The 12,130-nt window shown below is 34.8% G+C and overlaps 1 protein-coding gene across 2 annotated transcripts; it reads right to left on the bottom strand.

Moving 5' to 3' along the window:
* Nucleotides 1-5,464: 5,464 nt before the first annotated feature.
* On the bottom strand, nt 5,465-11,077 carry LOC142517846 (sucrose nonfermenting 4-like protein). Of its 2 annotated transcripts, none has more exons than XM_075620330.1 (14): nt 10,953-11,077; nt 10,536-10,857; nt 10,335-10,419; nt 9,899-10,090; nt 9,255-9,389; nt 9,100-9,159; nt 8,608-8,697; nt 8,082-8,216; nt 7,665-7,809; nt 7,390-7,563; nt 6,726-6,789; nt 6,568-6,637; nt 5,893-6,007; nt 5,465-5,776 (listed from the first exon to the last, which is right to left on the bottom strand). In XM_075620330.1, the coding sequence occupies exons 2-14, from the start codon at nt 10,646-10,648 to the stop codon at nt 5,679-5,681; spliced, it is 1,476 nt and encodes a 491-aa protein (XP_075476445.1). In that variant the 5' UTR covers nt 10,649-10,857; nt 10,953-11,077; the 3' UTR covers nt 5,465-5,678. The 2 variants fall into 2 exon arrangements, with proteins under 2 accessions (XP_075476445.1, XP_075476446.1); XM_075620331.1 differs by having other exon boundaries at nt 10,993-11,043.
* Between the last annotated feature and the right edge of the window lie 1,053 nt (nt 11,078-12,130).

Raw genomic sequence — 12,130 nt, 5'->3', positions numbered from 1 at the left:
TTTTATCTGTAAGACGTGTCAACTCTACCGATATTCACAATAAAATGTAATACTCTTAGCATAAAAAGTAATATTTTTTATGGATGACTCGAATAAGATATCCATCTCACAAAATACGACGGTTCACACAAGTTTTTTCCTTAGTTTTTTCCCGTACATGAAATTTGGCATGATCGAGATTTGTATAAATTAATTTTCTGTAGCGGTAAATATATGATTTTTAGAGCTTGAATTTGTATTATATTGAGTTTCTAAATAGATGTGATATAATATTAAAAAGAAACATTACATATGGTTTCATAAAACTTGGTGATGAAAATTAATTCCCACGACACAGTGTATAGCCCCTGTTTTTAGTTTACTTATCCCAAGTATTTTTTTATTCTTGTGGAATACGTTCACAGAGTTATTTCACGCTCAGTTCGAAAAATCACTTTGAAACCAGAGAAGGTGAAAGAGATCGACGAAATAAGAAACATCGGACGACACCCACTCTTCGCCGTGAGATTTTCTGTCCGATACATTTACCCACGACGAAAAGAGATTTAGGGACTGCTCAAAGAGATTATTCAAGGTTAACTTCGACGAATGTCATAGGAGGATGACATATCTTATTTCGGAGTCATCCGATGACACCAAAACACATCGAGTTTCTATTCAATGCAATATCGTTATAATGAGTTTGTACGTCAGACCTTCAATTATGTATTAAATTAATAGAATCAAAATGATCTTATGATTACCAGGATTTTCTTCATTTCACATAATGTTGTCACAGTCCTTGCTTGACCAAGTTTGCTGCATGCTTAAAATATATAATTGAGCTTCAAGGACCGTGTTGCAATGAGAAGGGGGTCGAAGTCAATAGGAATATTTTATGTAAATCGTTTTAATTTATATATACATTGAATCATATGCTTTTGTGGTTGATCTGGTAATTTTGCTTTCCAACAAGTTTTCCCTCTCGTGTTTACTTTATATCTAATTATAATTTTAGTCTTCTATATTATCAAATTTTAATATATTTTTATTTTTCCCCATATTTGGTATTTTCTTGATGTGGAGCTGATTTGATTCTTGTATGATTTTGATCTGTGACAACTGAGAATTCAAGTATTTTCATATCAACATTCTTGATAAAAACAACTCAAATCATCAAAAAGCAAAAAAAATTACACGACTAAGATACAGTTTTAATAACATAGAAGATCAAAATCGCATATATAATTTTTTTTTAAAAGATTAAATTAATTTAGAGCCTAAGTTCATAAATTTTCATTTGATTATGGTGTATGGGATTAAGTAATTTTAATTATTTTACCTGAATAATATATGTTAAGTTGATTAGCAAAAGTACTATCAAAATTTCACAACACAAATCCATGTTATATATTGGTATCCCTTGCACGTTTTATCATATTTTATTTTTCAACGATGACGATCTTTCAATTAACTTTTATAGTGAAGAATAAACTATGAAACATATATTTTAATTATCATGAATGTCACACATCTTATTTTTTAATGACGAAAAAAATATTATTCATGTGTACTATATAAACTTCTATATTAACATAAAAGTCTACCAATTATGTTAATCAGGGAAAAGTACAATGGACAAATATTTATATATAAACCATATCGAATGTTGATTTTTTTTTTTTCATGAAAGTATCCATTTCACCAGAGGGTGTTTTTGTAATTTAATAATATGTGACGCAAGAGATTTTAAAAGTCACGTAATTATCAAATAAAAAAGTGTCACGTATCAACCAAAGTCTAATATTTTAATATCTATCACTTGGACAAAGACCACACATGTTGTTCACACGTGCATCGACGTATTAACCATAAACAAGTGGTGGATAATTCAAGATATTTCGCACTAATAATTATATAAAAATTAATAATAATAATAATATATAAAATTATATGAATTTAATTTCAATTACACATCTTAATATATATATATATATATATATATATTATAAAGTGGATGTGATTTCTATTTTCATCCAAATACGATCTAATTTTTTTTTATATCAATATTTTCATTCATGAGGAAAGTGCTCCCCAATTACCATGAAGTTTAGGATTTGTGTGTGGTTTCTTCATGTAAATGTTGGGAAGGTGACCAGACGCGCCTGAAAAGAGAGTGGGGAAATGTATTTAATAGAGTGAGCGAAGTCGAGTACGGAGGTTTTTTCAGTTGAATTCTCGTGTGGTGGGAAATCCCACGAAAGACTATGTCATTGTCGTCACACAGGCGTTAGACCATATAGTATAAAAATATTCCATAAATATAATGGTACAACTTTAAAAAATATTTATGTGGAAAAAAATTAATATTCAAATTCAATTTTTATTTACATAAAATTTTGAAAACAAAATGATGTGATAATAAATAAAAATTATATATAATATATGGCAAAAACCTTGTGTGAGACGGTCTCACGGGTCGTATTTTATGAGACAAATATCTCATTTGGGTCATCTATGAAAAATTATTACTTTTTTATGCTAAGAATGTTATTTTTTATTGTAAATATCGGTAGGGTTGACATGTCTCACATATAAAGATTCGTGAGACCGTCTCACAAGAGACCTACTCATAATATATATGGTTGTTGTTAAAAAAACGAATGCTAACTACAGTAGCGTAGAAATGGATTCGTAAAAATAAAGCATTAACCGAAACAAGTGTATTTTTTACAGTATGACTATCGTGTAAAAGAAATCAAAACCAAACAGAGGCCTGTAGGTTGTACAGTTTCCTTAAAACAGATTCGTCTCCTCCGGTATGTGCTTCGAGATTCTAGCGGACGCCTGTTTCACATGATACAATGGGCAGACTAGCAGTGACGCAGTGCAAATCACTATGCTAGCGAACAAAACCAGTACTTGAACTTTAGCAGTGGACGAAGAAAGAACAGAGCAGCAGCAAGGCAGAGCAGAACAACAGAATGCAGGAGAAAGTGGATTTCGGTGTGTATTTCTGGCCTTTGGCATATCCCCTATTTATACATGCCGATACTAGCCATATGAAAGGCCAAATGTTGCCATAAAGATGGCATACAAAACACCAAAGGTTGGGCAGATGAAGCACCAACAGCCAAGCCATGCGAAAGGTCTCAAGGACATGTGAGCAATTTTTGCCTTGAACGATCCGACATTCGACGTACCAAGATCGCGCTCGTACGCTTGCATACAAGTCAAGCCTTTTTCAGTTCAAATCGGGCCCATGATTTGCACCCCCTGCGTCGGCGTGCGCGATAGAGAGCCTCTTGACCTGCATTTCGAGCTAAAGAATCAGGAACACTTGTGGCTCAAATCATAGATGACTCCAGAACAAGAGCCCAAACAATTGTAGATGCTGCTATGCAGGTATAGGAATGCATTCCAGTCAAAATACTTTATCTCCTTGCAAGCATCGATCTAGTTTTTTTTCTTGGCCTAAAAAACAAAAGCAAGACACGAGTGATAGTTTCTTTACATCAGCACACTGTGGTCTGGTATCGTGACTTACATCAACAAAGCAGAAGGTCGTTAACAGTGCTTCTATGTGATCTGATTCATTTTCTCATCTTTAGGAAATACCATTACTCAAAAATACAGAAGACACTGTCAAGAAAATTGAGAGCGCTGTAGGTTATGCAAACAACCACATCCCAAAAGACGACTCCTGTATGCCAGTGGTATGATCTTAAACCTTAAAAACCATTTGATCTCCATTTTTCAGGATACTTTGAAATTTTAATCAGAATTTTTCCAACCGCCTAATTCTGAGTTGGCTAATGCATCCATCATCCAGGCTCAAATTCCTTCAGAACTAACCACAAAATGTGTAGCAGCTTTGCCAATGATTCAGGTGAACTATTGGATGAATCCACCCATATCCCCATACCAGAAAGTGCCCTGATTTTTTTTTCTTTTTCTGTGAGAGGCGTTTATCGTCATGGAATAAAATGCTGACCTTCGACGTATAACTGCAGAATTGCACCATCAGACATTGCACAGATACTAGATTATGCTATCACGATCTTACGCCCCCACAGTTTGCATAACCTTCCTATTGATACTGAAATAAAGAGGTGCATGGGTATCGTCAGGAACCAAAAAATGGGACTAATACCTACAGTGTCATTAGTGGAATTGGACTTCTGTTGATTCTTGAATATTTATAAATACACAAGTTTTTGTGCTGATTTTCTTCACTCTTAAGCAAGTAATTTATCATTGTAACTTTATCAATAAGTTTCGAGTGATTAAATTTTAGATCTGAAAGTGTTGCGAGTTTTGGCTTGATGGAGTCGCTCATCGAGAACTAATTGCTTTCAAACACATCATTTTGATGATTCTCTTATTCACTCCCCCATCATATTTATATTTCGGATATAATTTTCTTCTGAATTTCAAATACTATATTCATGACGAGAAAATATTACTCATGCCTATTAAAACTACAGTATTAAAATGACCATTGGTTCTTAAAATGATCTCTCTTTTTTTCCTCATATAATTTGTATAAAAATAATTTTTCAGATTTTCTCTAGTAGTTTTTTTATTCCAGAAGAGGTAGGGTGAGCAAGATTTCGGTTAAACCGAATTAATCGACCGAACCGAGTAATTCAAAAATTCGATATGGTTACTGGTTTTAAAAATTTTGAAATCGGTTAACCGAATTAACCGATATAAAATATACTATTATTTAATAAACTTTTATTATTTATCAATTTTTATATATATTTAAATTTTTAATTTTAAAATCAACCCTAATTCTAATATAATTCTAAACACCTTGACTTTCTCGTTCTCACTTATCTATTCTCCATTCTTGACTTCATCCGCCACCCACCCATATCTCGTCATTGGTCGAGACGCTGTCCGTCCATGTTATGTTATTTTATAAAATACATGTATTAATTGTGTTCAAACAAAACTTATACATTTGTAATGTATGTGATTTTATGTTTTTATGTATTTATATAGATTATAGTATTCAAAAAAAATTATATATAAAATTAAAGTTAAAGCACAAATTTTTTTAAAGCTAATCGGTTAATTCGGTCGATTTTAATTCGATTCGGTTTTCATCGATTATGAAAATTAATTCGGTCAGTTCGGTTATGGAGAAATATTTCGGTTCGATTCGGTTATGGCTAATTCAATTTGCTTTTCTGTTATGGCTAAATCGGTTCGGTCGGTAACCGAACCGACCAAATGCTCACCCCTAAGAAGAGGGCATCGGCCTTGCCCAGTGATGCGTACCATGACTAGGCAGAATGTATTATATAATTATATCAAACATCGTATAGTTTAAGGTTGACTCTTCCATGGCTGCATTTTTTACATGTCAATCAAGTTACCTATAGTGTATAGTGACAAGACATCGTAGAACCAAAGCAATATAATACCAGAAGTAAAACATTAAAGAAAGATTCGAATCATTCAATCATCTCTCCTCTTCTTTTTCTCTTTTTTCTTTTTTCCTTTTTCACTAAATTTTGTGCCGCTGATAAATGGAAATCAGACCATTAAGTTCAAGAAAACCCCAGTTTCGAATTACAAGGCTCGGTTTTCATCTGATTTAACTTAAAACCCGGCAACGAAAGACGAGGCATCCAATTGTATATATATACGAACAATGCCATCAATGAAATTGTTGTTGCTGACTTTGTTTAACTGCCACCCACAAGAAACCGAAAAATATCACCAAGGGAAATGATACCTTCTACACGTTTACTTCCAGCTTCCACAATAACAAGACGTCTAACGCCTGAACATGAAGAATTAACAATAAAACAAGAAGCTAAGTGATTCGGGTGATCTATAAATGCATAACAAATTAAAGAGATGTTTCATGAAAATCTTTAATAGGAGACAACAAGCAACCTGGCATGGATAATCTCTCCATCACCTTATGGAGTGGATCAGACCGCAAACACATGTGACACCTTTGACTGGTGTACCCGTACGTCGAAAATGGATCATCTCTGTACTGCAATGCCTATAATTCGAGAGCAGGAAGGCGATAATAATACCAAAGATCACTGAATTATGCTAGTAAAATATAGGGTGGTGATAAGCTTTATTTGTCGAATTTCAAACTCAAAAAACTCATTCAATACTATCCAGATCTAAAAGACAATTCATGTGAAACAAAAGCAAGGAGATTTGGCTTCCGGTATTTGGCATCATCTGCAAGCAAGCAATTACGAATTGCACGGCATCCAGAGGAAAAGCTAGCAGCATATTGAAAAAGTAACACATGGCAGCTTGCTACAGTATGCATTTGCTTGAGATAAGAAGTTCGACAAAGGGAACTTGGATGCATAAAAAACCACTCAATGCATTAACTTAATGTTATCAATTGCAATTAATTTAATGTAGGCGTCTATGATCATCACCCTAGTCCCTACCAAGACAAAAATTTAAATTATGCAGCCAGTTAGCTTCTTTTAATGAAGATCTAATTCAAGTCCTATACATGGTAGTTGAACATAAGGATTATAGCACGTCTTGCCCTTGGTAAAGCAGAAAAAACGCCAACGTAATAGATGTGCACACCTGATGAATAGTTGTTTCTTCAAGATTAATATGGGTGTAAATTTTGTCCTTTGCCAAGGTAGTTATATCACTGGAGGAAAACAAGAAACAAATGGATATAAAATCCCCAAATGTCTTTAAAAATAAAATAAGCATGGCTAACAGTTTGCGTTACTAACCTTCTAGAATATACATCCAGTAACGAGTCATTGTCATCCACAATTGGTATCGAACTAACTTGGGCTGCGTAAGACAGGGATAGGGTGGAGTCACACAGATATAACAACATGAATCTTCTACTTATACATCACATAATAATAGATCAAAAGGGAGAGTTTTTGGCATACACCGTGCCTCACGAAATCGCATACATACATGAAAGAACTCTCAAGAAGTTATAACTTTCCCGGGAAAATCTTTAAGGAGAACCCACATATTCAGCGAAAGAACCCTCTATAGCCAAGAGATATCATGTTTAGAGTTATAAAATTAAACTAATCTTCTAGAACACCAGATTGGAGAATCCAAAGTTGAATGCTTGCTGTCATAAATTTCATCATAAATTTTGACTTTGCCGCAAGAACATAACAAAAATTCTCCCACTAAGGTTGTGAAAGGAACACATTATGGCTATAAATTTATCATACTGTTAAACACAAGGGTTAAAGGACACCAACCATTACAAGAAGAGGCACATGCAAGTAAAACGTAAACGGTATCATAAATTATATTCTTTAGATTTAGATGTTAAAGCAGTAAGCACGATAAAGAAAATATTTGTTTAAACTAATTTCATATGTGATAAGAAGATGAAATTTTTACAGAAAGAAGCCAGATAGTTACCTTGAATTAATAAATTCAGTGCCGCACTAAGTGAAGCACTTGGTCTCAAGATAGCCAATGGCCGGCCATTTGGCTCTCCAATCTTGGGAACCCATGTGCCCACAGGGATGGCACAAATTGGCATTTGGAGAACTGGTAATGAACTTAGGGAATGTTTAAAAAAACGACAAATACCTGGAAAATACCCCATGTTAGTTATGACAGGAATGCTATCATTTCCTGAACAGTAATATTCAAATACACGAATGTACGAAGGCCTGATTCAATATCCTCACATTTTAGTATTCCAGAAAGAGAAGCAAGATGTAAAAGATGTGGGTGTGATGCATTCTCCAAAGGAGAATGAATAATGGGAATTGTGGCAACACCATTCTGCAAAATCTTTAAAGCAACTTCATTCAAACTGTCATCTGGTCCAGCCTGAAAATCCTCATCAAATTAGCATAAAAGAATGGAGTACATGCTAATTACAGGACAAAGTAACAAATGAATGAAATGCCAACGCCGGTTGAAAGATTTACATAATCAGATAATCATGGAAGTATCAGAACGACCACAAGCAGAATGCATGGACATGCTTTTCAGAATGAACAGATCAACTACCACAGGGATGAAAAAGGCAAAACTATCATTTTATACATGTCCCAAAGCACGATCTACTTTCTGAATATAACAAAGCCATCCAGACTTACTAGTATGAGTCGTCTTGAAACTGCATCTCCTTGCCCATTAATTTGACCATTCAGATACGACTTTGCATCTTTCCAAGCAGAAATAGTGTGCGTCTCAAGCTCTTCTTCAGTCAGATTGGAACAGTGGCTACCAAGCTGCCAATCACAATGAACACATGTCAAGGATTTGGAGCAGATAATCAGCATATATTATTCATGTGAGCCTACCAATACAGAAACTTAATAAAGCCAACTGAAAACGAGTCTCTTTATGCTTCAAGCAACTTAGAAAACAAGACAAGGGTAGTGCACATGGAGTTGTTCTACTGCATCTTAAGAGGTCCACAAAAGCATTTCAATGGAACAAATTAACATCTCACATTTTTAAATGCAAATTGAGTAAAGATTTGTACGAGAAATAAGTTGGTCCATCTCTCTGAAATGGAAAAGGACTGGGGTACGGAGTAGAATCAGGAAAAGTAGGGAATACGGAGGTGAGTGATAATTTATATTCGTTACAAAGACATAGAAAAGACAAATCTTATACCTCTCTCATAATGAGAATAAAATCCAAGGCACTGAGGACTCCAACGAATTTTCCCTTTGAGAAGTCCCATAAGGGCGCCATGGAGATTCCCTGGAAAGAATTTGGTTGCTCAAAAGATTTTTGTTCGCATCACAATGAAAGTAATAAAAGAAAGCATAATAAATAATCAAAAACTAATATCACATGGGAAAATTAAATGAAGTACTCTGATTCTATAAGCATAAAGATATGCATGTGGAGCAATTGCAGACCCTTAATAAGAAAACACAAACAGTCCCCAATCTTGTCATATTTCAAGTTGACTACTTCAGTAACTTGAACAAATTACAAGCAGATATCCTTTCATCCGCTACAACATCACGCTCTCTTATGTTCTTAAAAAAATGATGGCAAAAAAACTGATGCTGCTAGATAGTGGTGACCAAAATTACTTCACAGCTAAAACACACTTTGTAACAACTTCGACCTAGCAATTATTATTGTCAAAAGTACCTGCTCATGCAGAATGTGAAATGCTTGCTTTACAGGCAGTTCAACATCCAATGCAATAACCTGCAAACTTATCGAAATAAATCAATATGACAATTTAAACGAAAACGAAATAAATGTAAAATAATTGCAGTAGGACAGACAAGGGCCATCCACACCTTTCCAGATTCAGGAAGTAACTCATAAGCCAGGTGTGTCGACATGAACACAGCTATACGATGCCGAGAAATCTCTAAATCAGTATCTGATATGCTTGGAAAGGGCTCAGGTGAAGTACCATCTGACAGTCGAACCTGTTGATAGACATTAATTATGATGAGGCAGCTCCTGTAACTTTCAGTATCATGAGCCACCAATCAAACTATGCTACATATTTGGAGGAGGGTGTGCTGGTTTTACTTTGATGCTATGCTATAATATTGGAGATGGATGTGGTTGATTTCGCTAAGATGCCACACTGTAATATGTAAAATAGGGAGTGTTCAAACATTTATTATTCACCAAAACCACTTGGTAAAACCTGCAGTAGTGACGATCAAAATATATCCCAGCTTTGAAATATGGAAACTAATAAAGGAAGCCGTTATTCTTAAGATTTTTCCATGCATGACCAGCATACAAACCGTGGAAAGGTAAGAACAATAGAAAAAACAGGAAGGTATGCTCTTTTTCAATTGAAGATGGGTATGGATGAATTTCTTGGTCCAAGATATCCAAACAATATTACAAAACCATAGCTGCAAAAAATAGCATCTGGAAACAAGCAGTAACGAAAGGAAAGATGTGAGCAATAACTGCATACCACACGCTGAAAGGTCTCATTATCTACATCCATACTGGAACTGGGACCAGAGGGAGGTATTTGAGGGCTTATCATTGCAGGAAGGAAATCAGATTCCCTAGCTAAGAGGACTGTATTCACGGTTCCAATGTTGCTACTGACAAAAGGTCGTTGCTCATCATGTCTCCATTCCCCATCAACCACGAATTTGTACTGGAAATAAGCAACAGTATTTAATTTAATGCACAAGCAAACAAATATGGAATCCGTTGAAAATTGCAAATAATTAAAAAGCAAGAGGTGCAATCCCAATTTCAAGGTACAACTAGCTAAATAAATTCCTCAAAGAAGTACACATTTTTTCTTGGCTTACCAACCGAAAAAACTCACAGGCAATTACATAAATTAGCAAGCACTACAACAATTTCGATCCACAAAGCCGAAGTACAGCACCAACCTGGTGATAACCGGGTGGTAAGCTACATATTGTCTGAAACACAGTTGGGCAACCCTCTACCGGGGCCATAGGCCATTGCGTCCACCTTTAGCAAAAATTACCATAAGTTACAGAAAATAACCAAGCTCAGAAAACCACAAATGATGAGAATAAAATTGAATAACAAGTATTCAACAATTTTAAATGCTCATCAAATCTCACCCAGTAAACGAGCCGCTGATATACACAATTCTCCCACCATAAGGCCACACGAAACGCGTGGGTATCAACACCATTCCACTTTCAGGCGCAAAATCCATATTAATAGGATACATTAACTCCTAATTACTTCTAGAATTTCCCAAAAGAACAGCATCGGAATTTCAACAGCGTCAATAACACTTGATTGCGAATTCCAAGAGCACCATTGAGCCAAATCCCTCAAAATTCAACGACAATGCAGAATTTCACCTTCAGAACCACAATATGACGCAAAGCACCACTTTTCCTTAATCTACAAATCCCAGACTGTACGAACACAGACCTAAAAATGAAATCAAGAACGACAAATCTAAGAACACCAGAGGAGGAAACAGCTAGGGAACGCAAGTGCGAAGAATTAAAATGAGAACTTTATACATAAATCGAGAAGCATTTGATAATTGATTAGAAGATGAACCAGTGGGAATTCTTTTGACAGAATCAATTTTACCCCGAACCCTAAAATTCCCGATTATTTTTAAGAAATTTTCTGTGTAATAAAAATTATGATATGGGTCCCGCACCACATCAATTATAAAGATTCCCCGATGTGTTGCCAAGTCAGCATTCTCTTCCTTCAGATTATACGCAGACGCCCCCTTATATTATAATGATTTCATTAGTACCCTGTACTACCGTTAATTCTTCCTTTCCCCCTGATATTACCGTGAATTCTCATTTTACCCTTTATCATCATGAATTCTTATTTTCTTTCCACTTGTAACAATCCAAATACAGGGATGTCAATGGGTCCAGGTCCCGTAATGGACTCGTGCATATGGGGTGGGTTTGGGCATACTAAATGGGTCATGAGACGAGTCTCGGGTCTAATTTTTCAGACCCGTCCGGGTATGGGATGGGTCATGAGTCCTATAATAATCGTCCCATATATGTGGATATAAATACTATAGGGTTTTAGTTTTATTGGTTTTCATTTTTTTATTAGCACACCTCAACCATAACGATCTTAGCTATTCATATGTCAACTGTCGCATTTGAATCCGCTTTTAGCAATAGTGGAAGAATAGTTGGTCCTCATCTTAGTAGGCTTAATCCAACGACTTTGGAGGAATTGATGTGCTCGCGAAGATGGTTGTGGGGTGATGTGAAAGGTAAATAAATCACAGTTTTATTTTTTTATTGTACTTTTATTTGAATTTTGTTACTGTACTTTCTCTCTTTAAATTACATTTTTTTATAGTTTTAAATTACAATTTTATTTTTTCAATGTACTTTTTCTCTTTAATCTTGTATTTAATTTTTCAAGTAGTTTACCAATTTATCCCATCATTCTTGACGAAGAGGAAGATGATCCCGAAGAATGTGTCTGAAATATTGTCTACTCGTTGATTTTATATTGATCTGTTTAATTTATGTTATGACTTATTTTTGGAGATGTCAAATTTTTTTGGAGAGCTTGTAACGCTTTTTTTATGTAATTCTTTATATCGTGAAAATATTTTGTTTATTATTATTAAGTGTGGTCGAAGACATGAATTAATTTTCTATTGTGTTGTATTTAGAGACTTGTTTGTTTCATAATTCGGTCATGTAAG

This window comes from Primulina tabacum, chromosome 11, assembly GCF_025594145.1.
Source record: "Primulina tabacum isolate GXHZ01 chromosome 11, ASM2559414v2, whole genome shotgun sequence".
Taxonomy (NCBI): domain Eukaryota; kingdom Viridiplantae; phylum Streptophyta; class Magnoliopsida; order Lamiales; family Gesneriaceae; genus Primulina; species Primulina tabacum.
Note: the sequence above shows the minus strand (reverse complement) of the source record. Positions and strands in the feature narration are given on the sequence as shown.

Coding starts and splice junctions, on each gene's coding strand:
- LOC142517846 (XM_075620330.1), bottom strand. CDS start 10,648: ATGTATCCTATTAATATGGATTTTGCGCCTGAAAGTGGAATGGTGTTG. Junction 10,091..10,334: donor TACCACCCGGTTATCACCAG/GTTGGTGCTGTA, acceptor GCTTATTTCCAG/TACAAATTCGTGGTTGATGG. Junction 6,790..7,389: donor ACTGAATTTATTAATTCAAG/GTAACTATCTGG, acceptor TGTCTTACGCAG/CCCAAGTTAGTTCGATACCA.